Source organism: Argiope bruennichi, chromosome 1 (assembly GCF_947563725.1).
Source record: "Argiope bruennichi chromosome 1, qqArgBrue1.1, whole genome shotgun sequence".
Classification (NCBI taxonomy): Eukaryota; Metazoa; Arthropoda; class Arachnida; order Araneae; family Araneidae; genus Argiope; species Argiope bruennichi.
In genome coordinates this window covers 32611832-32630008 of record NC_079151.1, presented here as the reverse complement: position 1 = coordinate 32630008, position 18177 = coordinate 32611832, and the positions used below count along the sequence as shown (strand labels likewise).

Here is an 18177-nt window from a genome sequence, read left to right as displayed (position 1 = left end):
TAATATGTCGTATTTATTTGTTTCCAGTTCTCATTAAACGTATTCGCATGAAGGTGCTTCATGTATCAGTAAAGAAATATCGATTCTTGAAAATATCGGAATCGCTTTTGGCGCGGGAAATTTTTAGATAGCGTCCAGGGATGCTGATATTAAACAGGAAGTTAATGCGGTCTAGAATTACGTGAGAAGCATGCTTTGCGTGGAAGGACATATGTAAGAGGATCTTGACTTGCGTTTCTCCCCTCGATTATTTGTAACCATTTTCTGTTTCTTACTTAACTTCCTCTTTGCTGACAAATGTTAATTACATTACATCCTTATTCTCAATTAGTTTTCTTATATTCGAAAGATTAAATAATCTTGAATCATCATCTCATTCTTGGTATCCTTTATCATTACATTCCTTTTTAATCAAAGAGTCGAGCGTCACTATGGACGGAGGACGCAGGCGATTTTTCTGCGTACCGCCCCCCTTTTACTACTAAATTTTCAGCCGTGGCAGCCTAGGAGTATTTCACAGGAGAAAAGGCTATATAAGCGCGTTGGTTAGCTTCGTCCCTCGTATCACCACGAAAAGATCCTCAGAGGATAGGTAAGAGATTTTCTTTTCTCACTTTCTTTAAGGAAACGCTGTTACGCCGATTTTAGGTCTCTGTTATCTCGTTTTTCCTTCTCAAGCAAGCATCTCGTTCGATACGATTCACTTTTTAGCTGATAGTCCTCATAGAATTGTGTCAAGATCTTCAAACTCAAATGTGAGTCAGTTTCTGTCACTTAAATACTACTTTTGGGAAGTACCAGAAGATTGCAACTTTAGCTAGGTTTCAATTCAGTTCGTTGTGGATGCTGATTTGGATATGGGATTCTGTCCGTTAACTACATACTAAAACTATGTTTCCTTTTTTTCATATGTGGAAAGGTCTCTCTAAAACTTCTAGAATACTTCCTAGTAAAAGCATTGTCTCCCTCCTTTCGCATAAAAATTGGGAGTTTTCAGTATAGCCATGAATGCCACCTGTGCTTGCTCCAATTTTTATTTTTAGTGCCCCCACACATAAACATTTTACACTTCTTTGTATACTGTAGGAAATCGAGTTTGCATTCTCAGTCTTCATGTCGGCAGATTGGAACCAAAATTTGATAAACAAGTAACTGTAACTATTTAATAACAAGAAAATGTAAGTATTTAGTAACAAACACGAAATTCCATTTATTCAAATTGCTATACTTTTAAGTCACAACCTTTACATGTATGCAAATGTACAGCAGACAGACAATAACTTTTTGGTAGATTGGCTTCAAAATTGGACACTGATTTGCAATTTTAATGCTAAAATAGTTTACGAACCTTTATTTGCCTTGTTCTTTGCGTTTCGTAGCTATTGCGTTCTTTTATTCCCTGACAGTCGAACTTGCCTGCGGTTGAATATTTTCTATAATTCGTTCAAGACTGGACAGAAATCTGCAAATTTGGTATAAAGATCACATGCCAAATTATATTTGTCGAATTTAAAATGTTTTGGAATTATCGCGTTCAGTGAGAGACAGGAATACATAATTCCAAAAATGTGCCTTTCTGATTCAGGGAGATCTGAAACGCAGAGATTTTCCAAAGTCTGGAGTTAGAATTGTTTCTCGATAACAGTTTATACATTATGCACTAGAAAAATAACAAAAGTCAGTATAAATTATTGGAAAATAAACTAGTTATTGAGAAGAAAAAGTAATATGACATTCATAGAGTGTTCAATTGTGAAGAGGACATTGCAGTTATGTTTCATTAATCCTCAGATGCGAAGATCAACATCTGAATCGTTGCTGATTAAAGAGTGACATCTAAAGAGTAGATTTATTTCCTCCCATTTTCTAATGATGTGTTCCTTCCAGGCAGTGCGTGCCGCCCCTTCTGAGGGCTAATAACATGTCAGCACGCAATCGGAAGCATTCAGCCTATCAACGTCTGATTTCTGGTTGCGAAGCTCACTCGATTGCCTACACGTGTATGACACACGGCTTCAGTTTCGAAGAGATTTCGTAAATGCTTTCTGGAGATAAAAATAAATTATATGAAGAAAAGACTAAATTATTCTCCATAGAATATCCGTATTCTGAAAGCTTTTCTAGTTTGGATGGCTTTTTTTCCCTGTACACTTTTATTTAGCTTGATTTGCTTCTTGTTTATAAAGATGGTATTTTGGATCGATCCTGATTTTCTAGAATATAGAATTTTTTAAAATCTGCTTATTCCTGGAGGAAAAGGCATATTTATAAAAATTTTAAAATTTAACTACTAGTTAATCAAAAGCTTTTATTGAATTTTTATTTAATAATGATGGCGCCATTTAATAGTTTATTTGAGAAAAACTTCAATTAAAAAATTAATAATTTATATTGATATTAATAATAAAAGATAATGCCTATGTGTTAGTGCTCTGCATGTCATACCGTTTGTTTTAGAGTTACAGAATATGGCATAAATATAGGGGAGACCTGTATACCTAGGGCCATCTTTTTCAATGTACAAATATTGTTATTTATTTGTTTAAATTTGTGAAACTGATATGTACACATATCTGTACCTATTATTCCCTATTGGAATCAGTAAAAATACTTAACATAATGAATTCTGACTAACAGAATGCTTTTTAAGAACCTCGACAAATGACCCTTGGTACAAGACCTTAGTGTACGTAGAGTCAGTAACTGATGTATCTATATCCATTTCCTGAAAGTAAGGTTTACTCGGTAATGAATGGAAAACTAGGGAAACATTAATCTTATAAAATTAACAATATCAGGTGATACATTTATTTATCATATAATAACACTTTAAACTGCAATGTACCAAATAATTAGTAAATTACCAGTATTTTCATAAATTATTCAACATTATAATTTGAAAATAATTCTAAGCAACAGCTGCATACATTGTCACTTTAAAGCACCGATAGATTTTTTTGAGCGATTTGAACACAATATTGTTATTCTCTGTTTCATAAACAACGCTTTCATTACGCATTCTTTTTTAAATGTGTAATATTTTTTGATATTTAACACTATATTGTTCCTCTTTAATATTATTTCTACCATATAAAAATGTTCAGTTTTTTTTTCTGTCTTTCTTTTCTTTCTCTCTTTTCCAATAATATCACTTATAACAACTATTGTAGAACTTGTATTATCAGAGGAATCAAAGAATCTATAATTCCTTAAAAGTCCTTCAGATGTCTTCAGAAATTCTTCAGAAGATGAAATGTATGCTTTTTTTGAGAATTTTTTTTAAGCCATTCTAATTGCTTGTTATTTTTCGATTTCTTTTTTTTTTCTGGAATATCTGAAAGGATTCTATATCTCTTTGGTTCTCGACCACCTCCACAAAAAAAAAAGAAAAAAAAAAAGCACCAAAATACTGAAATGAGGGCATTCTCCTTGTCTTTAGAGAGTATCATCCAAAGAGTACGTTGGTTAGAATATGTACATTGAAATTCTGTATTTTCTGAATTTGTCTTTCAAGAAAAATCGATGCAGGATTGTTCTGTTTATTCCAAACCATCATGCTGTAACCCAAACTGGAACTCGATGTTTCAAAATTGCTTCTGATGCTGAAAATTGCATTATTCAATTGAATTTTGGACTGTTTATTCCCTTATTGTTTCTAGATAGCTAAATATATAATTATGAATTTGCAATTAAAGAAGAATACTGATAAATTATAAATTCGTGGTACAGAAATAGGATAAAGGTGGAAAGTCTGTTAAGAATATGGCAGAAACTTTACGTAAAATTATACTTTTGTTTTTAAAAATATAAAAAAAAATTAATTTCTTTAACAAATTTATGTAGCTGTTTAAACATATTAATAACTTACAGTAATAATAACAGCAAACTTATTTTTTATAAGTTAAGCGCACTGATTGAGCATTATAACCCTTCCATTTAAAAAGCACTCAACAACAAACGATTGATTCATTCAAAAAGGATTTAGATTATTAAGGTGGGTTCCATTTTTTATGGAAAAAAAAAACCTTCAAAAAACAATAACATAAAGAATATGCTTGCTGTTGTACCCAGGACCATGGCCCTAGGTACCAGAAAACTATATGACCTTAGGTAAAAGACTATATAATTTCATAAAAAAATATCTTCTATTTAAAAAAAAACACATGTAAAAGCTACGTATTTAATATTTCAATTAATTATGAAAAAGTGTTTCAAGGAAAAGTATTTGATTCAGATTTGTGAAACAATAGAAAAGATGAGTTGCAGAATTTTTCTTCAGACCGTATAAAAACATTTTTCTGTTATAACTTACCACAACTTACCCCAACAAGATTTCAAAAGGGCTGGCAAGGTAGTACTTAGTGTTGCCTCTCATGCGACTAAATAATTAAATTTAAAAATTATTAATTAATAATTATTAAAAATCATTATTATTTAAATAAATAATTATGATTAATAATTAATATTGATATTATTATTTTTGATATTATTATTAAAAAATAAATAATTAAATTTAAAATGAAATATTATATTCAAGTTAAAAGTGGAGGTCTCCTCTACTTTGGAAGATAAAAATGTCCATCTTGGAGCGATTTTTTTTTAAAGTTTGAATTATAATTTTAGTAAATTGAAAATTAAATGAGATTTTGGTATTTTTCCTGAAAATTTGTAAGTGTTTACATATTAATGTAAGCACTTATTTTTAAGCAATTTTAAAATAAAAAAAAAAATTGTCTGTTTAGTTATATCAATTTAATTGCTGTGCATGTATTTTCTGAATTTTGGCACTTTAAAAAAAAAAAATCGCGTATTCTTCAATCATAGATTTTATTGTTGGTATAAAATTCAAGCCGTTTTAATTTTTAATCAAATATTTTATTTCGTGATTTTCTTTCATTGTTGAAAATTGAGAAAAACGGATTCTGATGTATGTATAAGTTTACAAGATGAAAGCGAAGTTTTAATTTCAGTAGCGCCAAAAACCGAAGATAACGGAAACCAGACAAATCAAAGTTTAATTGCTGTATGATGTCATGGAATTTGACTTCATTAGGACGGCGCATATACATAATGAACAGAATAGGTACAAGGCTAGTAAAATATTCCTCCTTTAACATCTGTCACAATATAATGCTTAATCATTGCGTTGAATCATAATCATTGTAACGTATTAGAGATTTAATTGGATTTAAACATAACCAACTTTTTCAGCGAGCCTATTGATCAACCACGACGGTCAATATTTATAATTCTGCATCAAAAATTCGTTTCTGTCAACTCTTTTATTAAATTCCTTAAAAAGTGTACAGGTATTTTGCTAGAAAATCAAGTTACGACAGCCAAATATATATATATATAACAAAAATATAATTTTATATGACTGATAAAAAATATTTCATTTTGCATCAAAAATAATAAAAAAAATATGCTTTTGGGAACATTTCTTTAATATTCATATTTCACACAGAACAAACACAAAAAACGAAAGACAAGACAAGACATTAACGCGCTTATACTTTAACAGAACAGCATTTCATCTCATTATTTACAATCGCAATGCACTGTGGGATGCATATCTAATCAAGCATCGCCATCTATTATCCAAAAGAGAATGCAACTGCTACAATGTTTAAATTTTTTTTAAAAAAAATGTCGATTTCATACTTAAGAAAACTCTCAAGCATTATAAATACCTTTCGGTTAATTTTCTGTTGAGAAATATATTTTAGACTAATAAATGAGAGCTTTCTAAATAGCTTTAACGTGGTTAAATAACCGACTGATCTTAAAAGGACCGCTTTACTGTTTATTACACGAATTTGTCTTTATTAATTTCAAAGCTTGAGTTTCCTTAGTTTAGTATAAAAACCCTTGCCGGAAAAAAAGTGACATGATTAAATACCAAATAAAACCACACAAGCTTTGTTGATTATCTAACAAAGAGAAGAAAAGAGATAGAGAGAGAGAAATTATTCTTTTGACGAAACGCTAGAATGGAGACACTTTCGATTTTATGGTACAGTGGAGATTCATACAGACTAGTCTAGCCCTTTGACTTTGAAGATATATAATCAGATTTTACGTTGGTTTGAACTACACATTTCAGTGTTCTAATTCTGGAATCAAGCCAAGATGGCATCAACAATATCTACGCTTAGTTTAAGCTAAATAATCAAATTTGGGAGAAAATATATGTTTCTTACTAATGCACAGCGTCATGAAATAATGTTCTCAAATCAACATGTAAATTTGTCAGATACGCTTGTTTTGTCAGAAAATCTTTCCTTATCAGCTGCGAGCTCTTAGAACTGTTTTGTTTTTGTTATAAAATACAGAAACGAATCTATTTTGTGAGAACGTGAAAAACGATCAAATGCAATGTATAATCAAAGTAAATGTTTTTTTAATTAAAAAGGTGAGCTCATTCTTTATTATTTAATTAATTTTTAAGCTACGAAAAAATTCTATAGTACATCTTTTATTTAATTAAAATTACATCTTGCAACTTTTTTAGAGTTACATTGGCTCTCAATGATGGATTTAGACATTTTGCGGAATGCAGCTATGCATATTATGATATACTTTTTTTAATAAACTGATTAATTTAGTTCCTCGTTTTTAACTTAAGGATTAATGTTAATAATTTATTTTAAATTCTTGTCTTTTTAATTTTAGCTGTTTCCTAAAAAAATGCATTAGTTTCTTCCCTCCATTTATATATTTCACAACTTGATATCTACTTTACACAACATGCCGAATATCATTTAAGCAAATATAAGCTGATATTTATAAATATTGAATTAACTGAGTGAATGGAATGAAATGGATAGGAATTTGACGAATTATACAAAATGTTAATATTATAAACTTGATAAAATGTTAATATTAGCCTACTATGTTATAATTCATAGAATTTTCATTTTCTTACAGATTTATTTATTTGGCAGCTAGGATAATAATATATTGTTAACCAACCCTCCTACAGGACCTTCAATTCTACTGCTTAGTTTGCCTTGCTAGAAACCCGTCACTGATGGTTCATAGAAATGTACAAAAATGAATTTTAAATAAAAAAATTAGCATTTTTTTAAAAAAATCAGCAAGGAAAGAAAAAAAAATTACTTCGCAGTAATATTGACTTGTTTCGCTTACATAAAATTGCAAAGTTTCAAATTTAATAGTGTTACTAATCTGTAATTCAGTTTTCATACTTGGTTTTTTTAATAAAGAAGAGAGATTTGTAGTGGGCTTAGTGGGTGATGAATGAATGGAAGCCAAGTCAATTACCCTCAATCTTGTGAGAGATTTGACAACAATCTGGCGACAACAATTTTTTTTTTTTGGAAAATAAAAAAAACTAAAAAATATGGCGACATCTGGACAGAGATACAGCTTCCGGAAAATTTTATGCCTTGGCAATTTTCTCTTAGAAATGTTGGTCATGCAGTGAAGTCTTCAACTTTATTCCTACGTTTTGTTTGTTTGTTTATACAAATGCTATTTTTGTGTACACTTCGGCTATGTTTTCTTATCTGCGCTTTGTGCTTTCCTACAGAATAAAGAGTTGTTTGGTAAGATTTCATCAGCTTGTTCTATACCAGCTTATCGAATTATTGAAGGAGTTTATTTTATTTGCTATTCAGTCTTATGGTATTAGGTAGAAATCCAAAAATCAAATTGTTCATAAAAAATCTTCCAAACATTGTGTGATTTTTTTCTCTCTGCTTCGTAATTTGACAGACATGGAGTCCAAAAAATTTTCTTATTTTAAACAATAGCTATCTTAATTGGAATTGCTCGTAAAACTGTTTTCTTTTATAATATAATTTTTTTAATGAAATTACTCTAAAGATATTAAGGGATTCATTACTATGTCTTAAAAAGTTACTGTCTTTATTAGTTGTTTACAAAAAATAATTTGACGACACATTAAAGAGAATGCCCGAAAAAATGCAAAAGAATTCTGACTAAAATAAATTTTGCTTCCTATTCAAAATTTGAGAAAGTAGCTTTACAAATAATGTACATATTAAGCAGTTGCAATTATAGAAATAAATATACAGGTTATGCGATATCGTTAAAGTTCGAAATTCGAAGTAAAGATAAATTGAACATTAATTAATGATTCCACCCATAAATGCACAATTAAATTAAAAAAATCTAGAAAACTATGTTGTTTTCTTCTCATAGATTCCGTTTTCTTTTTGCATCTGAAAATCATTAATTATACAGAAAAAGTATGTTATAGCATCAAAACTCAACATAATTGGACAGTGGTCACGCTTCGCAAATGTGGATTTTGAGTTGTCTGTATCAAACGAAACTTTACGTTGCACTTTATGCAGCTAACAACCAATAAAAGCATCCAATTCATATTGACCATCAAGTAGTCTATTTTCTTAAAATATTGCTATAAAACTGAGAACCTGGCACAAAATCGCTAACTACTTCTCCTTTTATTCGAGGCGATCTTTTGATAGCTTGTAAGATTGATTAATGAGGATGATTCAATTTTCCCTTAATCTTCTTTTTTTTGTCAGTCAAATAAGAAATATAAATAAGAATTATCTAAAAATAAAAGTTTTTTTTTTTTTCAGGTGCTAAGTTTCTATGAAGTTGACCAGTTTTTCTGCCGCATAACATGGCGTTTAAAAGACACAGGATTGGATCAAGTTCTCTTAAGCAATGCAAGTCTCGGATCTGCTCACCCCCCTCCCTAGCTTCGAATATTAGGTATTTTTTTAAATTGATTTTTAACTTAATCTCTGTATAAGAAATTTGGAATAGTAACTTTAGATAAATAAAAATGGCAAACTATTGAACTGCGGATATTTTTCAGCAGAGATGACATTAGTACATCACATATTTTAAAAAAAGGGAAGCTGAAATTAAAAACAAAAATCTTTACACAAAATAGTAAAAAAAAAAAAAGAAGATACATTTAATACAATCTAAACATTTAATTAATTATATGATAAGACATTTTTTTAAAATTCTAAAATAACATAATTTTCTTAGAATTATTAAGCAACTTAATATAAAACAAAATGTAATTAATTAGATATATTATTACAATAGTTTCCGAAAATTTAAACAATAGCTTATCGTATTTTGAATAAGTTGGCCATACAAATATTGTAAATTCGATGAAATTATAAAATTAAATCACTCTATAAATACCACAAAATAACTTACGAAGCTTCGGGACGATTATAAAACTGCAGTAACCGCAAGGTACTTTTTATTTAATAATCTGGCAACATTGGAGACAGAAAACTGAAGATACGTTTGTGTTTTTAAAATAAATGTTTTAATTGGATTAGAAAGGAAAATATGGTCACAACCTGATCAAACAACAACAATTAATATGCAAATGAAAGGAATTAGAAGCGCTATTGCCATTAAATATGTTTGCGATGTGTAGTAACAAATATTGAAATTAATTATCCAGCTTTGTCTTTTTCAAAAGATCGAATTTGGTGGTGGAATGGAAACAGAACTGTAATTTAATTTCCTGTTGAATAATTAGACAATTAATCTAAAAGTTCGTAAACTAAAAAAATAAAAATTCATTGTTTAACTTCTTCGATTTTATATTTAAAGAAATATGAATTTAGAATTAATAGATGGATTTAAAGAAAAACTGTTATTGTTCTTTACTTTTGGAAAAAAAATTCATTGACTTATTAAAGCAAATTATATCGGAAGTAACATGAACTGAATGTAGTGACAATTAAAAAATTAAAGCCATTATAATTTTTTATAATATTTTCTTTGTATTTTGCGAAATAAATCGATCCAGTTGTATGTATTATACAAATATTTGAACGCTTTTATTTAAATTTATTTTTAAAAGTTTGTAAGGATGAAGCTTTGAAATCGATTTATCACTTATATAATAATGTGCTAGAGTTTTGAAATTCAATAAATTTACAAGAGACAGTTGTATCTAGAACAGTGTTTAAATACTTTTTAACAGTTAATTAAAAATTCATAATTCAGTTTTAATTAATTTTGATTCAAGCGATAGGTATGATCTTTTAGAGATATCGACGGTTTGATAGAAATTGATTACATATTCGAAGATAAATATAACAATAAAATAAAGAGAGTGGGAATTGTGTTCACAAAGCTTTCTCGCCTATTCTTTAATAAACTTGTCATGCCACTTAATGCCTTACATAACAATGGAGTACAATAATTAGGAAATATTAATTAATCTTTTCTAAAGAACTACACATTTTCGAATTAGCTTGATGTTTTCTTAACCAGTGGGAGTGGTTTCTTCAAAACTTTCCCCATTACTTCTAATAAACTTTTCATGCCAGAGAACACCGTACATGGTACTGGTCTAAAATAATACGAAATATTAACTTTTGGCGTAAATTTAGCATTTTTACTGAATTTATCGAGTCATCCTTGGCGAATTATTTGGCGATTTATCTCTGGCATGCGTTAATAGTATCCAAAAATCGAATTTGTGTTTTAGATACGTTTTTCTCAATCTATTGAAACAAAAATTTGTCGCAAAACTGCACTTGTAGTCAGAAAATCTCCTACCAAATTTGATATATATAAGTCAATGCGTTTTTGAATTATCGTGTTTACATGTCAGACCGACAGACAGTAATTGGACGTGGCTCAAAATTTGATAGATATCTGACTATAGATTTGTGTACCGAAATTAAATTTGTGTACCGAATTTTATCTATCTACCTCTCTTCGTTTTGTAATTATATTCGAACAGTCGGACAGACGGATTTTTTCAGACCAAATTTTACTCAAAGGCTGATAGAAATTAGAAAATTTTATGTAAAGATCGTAATGCCAAGTTTCAATCGTCTAACTCAATACGTTTTTGAATTATATATGCCAGACAGACAGACGGACATTTTCCAAAAACGTGTTTTTCGAGGGAGGTCTAAAATGTGAAGTTTCGAAAAAATCACTACTTCAAATTTTTTGATGGTTACTGTTCTTTCTCTATATTACATATACGTAAAAGTAAAAAAAAAAAAAAAATGTTAAAGACTAAAAAGTAAAAAAATTATATTAAACATTTTTATAATGACGTTTTTATTAGTACAACAAAATATAGAAAATATTCTCTTATAAAGAATTCTGGAAGCAAAGAAAGAACTCTGTAAAATTGCATTAATCTGAAGACAATATTATAAAGAAATAAAAGAATATATAATCAATATTATCAATATATTATTATAAGGAAAACAATGCTATAAGCATCAAAAATAATAAAAGGAAATAATTATTAGGAAAACTTATTGAAAATTAAAAGGTTTGAAAACTGTAAATAAAAAAAACCTTTGCTTTTTTTTTTTTTTTTTTTTTTTACATCAGTCTCTCACTTTTTTACTATTTTGACTTACTCTTTCAAATTTTTTACTTATTTTTTGCAGTTCAGTACATTTATAAAAATTTTCTTTCTAAAAATTTTATTATGGTTTTTATGGCTCTACTTTTAATTTTCATTTAATGAGAAAAAAAAGGATAATAAAACCTTTTTAGATAATAAGACACCTTTTAATATAGAATATACCTTTAAGCTTGGCTTACGAGAAATGAAATGACTGAATTTGTATTATAAATTTATTTCTTGAACACAGAGAGATTAGTAACTGTTGAAGTTAATCATACTGTTAGAAATGATTGATGAAGTTTTTTCTCCATCAGAACATTGCTGCTGAGCAAATATTTACTGATTACTTTATAAGCTTCCAGGTTTATATAATAAACATTTTATTTCAATTGAAAATTAGGGTAATTTGATGCGAATGTAAAAGCAAAATAATAGTAATAGTAGCTGATTTGTTACTTCTTCTTTACCAAAATTGCACTCAAAATAATTGAGTGCTTAATCTTCGCCTTTCTTGTTCAAGGACGGCCGAGATGGTTTTGTGGTAAGATCTTTGCCTCAGAACCGGAGAGTTTGAGGTTCAAGAACCCATTCCACTGAAAAACCACTAAGGTGCACGTTAAATCCGCCGAGGCCAAACGTCCTCCCGCTGGTGTGCCGTGAAAATTTGGGGAGGGAGTGTCGTCCTCGTCATCTGACCACGGTTCCAAATTGCGAAGTCCGTCCCGAAATAGCCCTAGTTTTTTGCTTTAAAACGGGACGTTAATATAACTAAACTAAACTTGTTCAAGGAATTTTGATAATCGTGCCAGAAAGTTTTAATCTCGATTTTCCATTGTATTTCCTAAAAATATGATGCTATCCATTTATATTTATTTTGGTGAATTTGAAATAAAAAATAATACATTAAAAAATGTTTTGATTTCAAATTTATTTTTACTGGTTAAATTTGTTCTCCCCTTGTATCAATAATATTTCTTTTATTCATTGACGATTTATTCAAACAAAAGATAATAAAAGTTCGCATTTTTTTAAAAACGTTTTAAGAACATTCTTTGTGAATATTTTGCGTTTTAAGAACATTCTTATGCAATTATTGTATTTAAAGTGTTCTTTGGTATTGTATATTAAAATTATGTACTTAATATATATTAAAATTAATAAATTTAAAATGGCAACATTTTTATCTATATTATGACTTTATTTATTAAAATTAGTGATCACTTATTTATTAATTCTGCATTATATATTATAACCATTAAATGTAAAAATAAATTATCACTGATATCTTTAGTTTAAATTTGTTTTTCTCTCTCATTGTATTTGCATTCAAACCTAGCATTTCTTCATTTAACTTTTTGTATAAATCTGCTCCAGCGTTACACAGTATTTTACAGTATATTGCGATATTATATTGTTCAATATTGAGAATATTGTTTAATATCATTCAATATTGTACAATATATATGTATTAACAGGATTTTTTATGAGGTCCCATCTTTTTTAATAATAATTGAGCATCTTTTATTCTCTAACATAACAAATATGTGTAACTAACTCATTAAATATAAATTTCTACTAAATAGTAACACTTTTACTTCTTTATTTCATTCAAAATGCACTCAAAATAATTTTTTAAAAAATTGGATCTTTTTTGTGTTTTGTATACTATCTCCGTTCTTCTCATTTACGGAAAAATGAGAGTAATGTATAATTATTGCATTAAATGCCTATTTTTGCAAGTTAACATTCGATTTAAAATAAGTTCCACATAATTCCCCGTATTATTGAATTTTTACAAACTAAAAATGCTTGTGTTTCCATTTTGTGAACAATATAAGGTTTCCACTTTTTCTATTGTTGTAAAATGTTGCTTGAAAATGATAGAATTGATTAAAAATATAATTACCAAAATAAGGGTATACTTTGTTTTCACTTCTCGTATTATTTGTGAAATTGAATTGAGTAATTTTTGTACCTTCGATTTTTCTTTTTGTTCGTGGAAAGAATATATCCAAGGAATTTCTCTAAAACATAACAATTATGAATCTGAAGATGAATAAAAATAGAATACCAGTCGAAGACTTATATTTAAAGAAATTCTCTACATTCTAATTCTTGGGGAGGGGTATCCGAGAATAAGTGAGATCGATACTGTTAATGTAAAGTAAATATACTTACATTTTTCATACATATATAAAGGAAAAGATGTGGCAATACCACAACATTTAATGTTAAAATTAATTTTACAAAAAATTTGTTGGTCCCAGTTATACTAGTTTTCGATTTCACAAATCATTGTGTTGTTTGTGACTGTTTACCATACCGAGCACATCGAATAAAATCAGCAGAATAATGAGAGGTGACTTTGGAAAACCAGAAAATCCAATTCATCGACGATCTTTGACCTTAGAGAAAAGAGTTCCCAATGATCAATGATCTTGTAGATCTCCATCTTGTATCCCTAATGTAATTGGAATAGCAGTCCTTCGCCAGAGCTCCCTCGGAGGTGCAAGGGACTACCTTTCGCAGAGAAATCACGACTGAGGGGTGGGGAGGCAGCAGCGTTTGAATGGCGTCTGAATGAATGGGCATCTGCGGCGCCTCGCGGAGCATGGGCAGAACACTCCCAAGATCTGCCTCCTCCGGTTGGGAAGCGACCTCTTCTCTCTACAGGCCCAGGAGGAAGGAAGGATGAAGGGCAAGGGCCCCCTTCGGAGATCGGGGCACACCGCTTGCAGTCCCGGCTGAAAATCTAAACTCATCACCTCCATTCAACGACCACCTTCCATGACGCCCAGCCCCACAGGTGAGTCATCTGACCCCTCATCCAATTTTTTTCTAAAAGGGGGTATACTGAACGAAACAAACTGCTGCGTATCGATCAGACGATAGGGGGAGAAAAGGGGTGATGATACTCTCGACAGTGGCGTATAGAACGTGTTGGCCCCCTCTGATAAAAAAAAAATAAGAGAAGGGTTTCCTCTCCGTTCCGGGGTAAAAGGTAACGCGCATTCGACCGTTCGTATCGGTCACCGGCTGATGCTGGTGGCGAGGATGGCGAAGAAACGACACAAACAACGAGGGGTTTCCACGATTCCAACATGTCCAGTCAGCAACGGCCGATAAATCGAAGGATATCGACCCTCAAAGAAGAGGAAAGGTAAACTTTTCTTCACCATCTACTAAATAAGCTAACTGTTGAAGAGTATTACACTTTGAACCTTTGCCGAGAAGAAACTTGCTTGGAGAAATAAGGCTCTGCTCTCTTCAGTATTATGATAAATTTAAAACGAATACATATCTCACAATGTTTATGCCCCTATGGAAATAATTGACATAAACGTTCAAAATTTTATTTAAAAAAAGGGATACTTCGGATGTAATTTCTCTCTTTTGAGGTTCTGCAAAATATTTTATTGTTTAAATTTTGAAGGAGTCCTAAGAATCAATTATGAAGAAAGTGCATGAGTGTTTCATTTTGTATGACGTTTTTCACTACAATTGTGGATTTCCATTATATTTCTAAACAAAACGCAGTCATTGCCATAGATATATGCTTAACTACGCCACCATATTATAAATTTTTTTTTAATTTATCCATTTTAAAATTAATTCTTCCAATTTATAAATAGAAATCAGTTTTATTTTAGTAGAAGTAAACGATATTGGAAAGTTTAATTACAAGAAAATATATTTGATTTTTCGAATGTTTTTATAATAATCTATTGTTATAATTTCAGTGGTTTAATTTTTGTTTTAAATAAATATGACCTTAATTTATTTTTTAATTAAGAATTAACCCTTGTGGAATCACTGCAAATGATAAATAAAGGGATTTTGCATTTAAATACGTAGCAATAGGAGTATAGCCATTTTAATATTAATCGTCGATTATTTATTTTGAAAAAAGAATACCCATAATGACAACAAAATGGTTAAATGCTATTTTAAAAAATAATATTAGAAAATATAAAAATTTAAATGATAATTTTCACGGGTTCTTTTCTAAAATCTTTATATGAATGAATTTTCGAAATATGTGTTCATATTTTATTACAGTAATAATATAATTATAAAATAATTCTCGAGATATACTGGGGGAAATTGCCAAACACTATTATAAAAATTTAAAAACTATTTCTCAGAAATGATACATTTTCTGCTTTATCCAGTCTAATTTTTAAAACCATCTCTAAAATTTAATTCGAATTCTATTTTTATAAATACGTTGATTTAATTCGGAATTTCATATTTGATGAAATCATCTGAGAATATGAAAATCATTTATTATTTTGTTCGTATTCAATTTATATATTTATAACATTTTCATTTTTGGAATTGTTGATTTTTAAAAATATCGTCTGATAAATATGAAAATTCTTATTTGTTTTATTTTAATTCTTCTTGTTTCGCAAGCCTTTTAAAATAGAAATCAATTTCATTCCAGCAATTTAGCACAAAAATAGTGCTCTGAATTTACTTTTTCTTAGTTCAAATTCAAAATTAAAAAGAAGATTAAAATAATATGGATTACAACTGCCTGTCAATGGATTACATTCGTGATTATTACAAGTTGAGAACCGAAATTTACCAAGAACACTTCGTACAGAATGTGAGTACTTTTATTATTTTATGTGTGTGTATTTTTTAGTCAGCGCTATTTTTTTTCTTATTAGATATTAAAATTGATATTTTATTTTTAAGAAAAAGTTGAGAAGCAAGATGAAAACAATATTATTAAAAATTATTTTTAGCTTTAAGTCAGTAAGCTTACTTAGTTAAAGTGACTTCATTTCTTCAGAATAAATATTTCAATTATATCTATTAAGAAAACTTTTAAAATATTTCAATTCTGAGTAAATTGTTTTTTTAACTATGTGTAAAAGAAATATTTCAATTTTTTTATGTTAAAATAAAAAGAATTCCCTGTTTAACCTTTATGGGTAACTTTGCTAATACAATCTGACTTTTTTGAATGAACATTTCCTCTTACAGTTGATTGTCAAATATACGTTTCATGTGTATATTTGTCTATGCAATCGCTTTATAAATATCCAGGCAAATTTTTCCCTTAAATTATGATTTTATTATACTTTAAAAAAATAACGTATCTCAGTATACTTTTGTATTTAGATCTATTATATAATCATGTTTCTGCTTACACTTACTATAACTAGATTTTATATTTTATAACAAAACTTATACCTATGAATCCTGCAAAGACAAAATCGAAAATTTATATTAAATATACTTTTGTAATACAGATTTTTTTTGTTTAATTATAATCTAAATTATAAAAGTAAAAATGCTTTTTTCGTTGTTATTTCAGTTCCAAAGACTTCTAAAATAAAGAATATAATTTTATCAACATAAAAAAGATATTTCCACTAAAAATAATATATAAATATTATTCCAGCGGTAGTTTGCGGTCATAAGATATTGATAAAATTTTATTAAAGTATGAACTGTTCATGAAATATTTAATTACAACTTTTACATCGTGTTTAATTTATTAGTTCAATGGTGAAAAATGTTTTAAACCTGATAATGATATATAAAAAGAAATTAATCTGCGAAAAAGATACTTTGTCTAAAAGTACTTCTTGTAAATAATGCCTTATTTAATGTTCAGTCACAAGATATTGATTTTTTATATAAGAAATATGAATTATTCATAAAATATTTTAATTAAATTTTTACGTTATGATTCTCTAGCATTTCATATCGCAAATTCTCAAAAAATATTTATCCCAGGAAATAAATTAAAATTTGAGTTCAAATACGTTAATATTAATTTTAGCTTAATTTATGTAACATATTTATGAAAATGCCATTTAAAATTGATAATTGTTGCAAAAATGTCATACACTATTAAAAAATTCTCTCTACTTCAATCATAGTTTTGAGGGCAATGACATCTTAAATAGGCCAATTACTTTGAAGCCTTTAATCTCAGTCAAAAAAATGCTAGAATTTTATTTTATTCATCAAATTTATACAAAATTAATTAAAAACTTTGTTTTGTTTTGCATTAATTTAAATTTTATTCGATACTGCAAATAAATGAGAGAAAACTCACTTGGGTGGGTGAGAAAATGTTTAAATAAATAAAGCACCATTGCAAAAATTTTATTAAAAAAACTAAAATTCCTGCTATAAATTTCACAAAAGAAATTCAATTTTACATTGATTTAAGCATGATGGTTATAATAAAAGGAATACGTATTTAAAGAATAAAATCTAAATTAGATTCTTTAGATTATAAAGACTTAATTTGCCATGCAAGTAGAGATATTAACACTATATATAAATAATTAACAGAACAGAATACCGTCTCATACCCCCGTATCCGTAATCATTTTGATCTCTGAACGGTTTGATGGGCATGTTACAAGAATTTTATTAAATACCAGAATATATAAATCAATATGTTGTCTTGAATTCTATGCTGAATTTCATGACATTCTACAAAGAAATCAAAAGCAAAGAATCTTTGCCAGCTGTCAATTAAGGTAGCTCAAATATAACCACATAATACATCATTCTAAACAGCTCTTCAATCTTTCAATGTGTACACAAGATGTCATTTGAGGAGAAGCCAAAAAATAACCACAAACCACTGTTCCTCTATTAAAGAAGTGTTAAAACTGAGCTCTTCAATGGTCCGTTTTATTCCAACTTATCCAAGAATTTTGCCCTCCATTTCTCATGAAAGAGAGGAGTATGAGTGGTTAAAAAAAAGGAAAAGTGTGCTATTAAGTAGTGTCTTCAAGGAAATTGTGCATTCAGCTGAAACTTGT

At 28.7% G+C, this 18177-nt stretch overlaps 1 protein-coding gene across 2 annotated transcripts in view; it reads left to right on the top strand.

Annotated features, from left to right (window-relative positions):
- Positions 1-286: 286 nt before the first annotated feature.
- LOC129968240 (potassium/sodium hyperpolarization-activated cyclic nucleotide-gated channel 2-like) overlaps positions 287-18177 on the top strand; it is a 95210-nt gene continuing 77319 nt past the window's right edge. Inside the window, exons 1-2 of one of the 2 annotated variants that reach the window (XM_056082099.1) lie at positions 287-592; positions 8598-8733. In XM_056082099.1, the coding sequence (XP_055938074.1) occupies positions 8642-8733 (92 nt within the window). In that variant the 5' untranslated portion in view covers positions 287-592; positions 8598-8641. Of the gene's footprint in view, positions 593-8597; positions 8734-14461; positions 14538-18177 lie in introns of those variants that run through there. The other variant, XM_056082095.1, reaches the window with a different exon arrangement.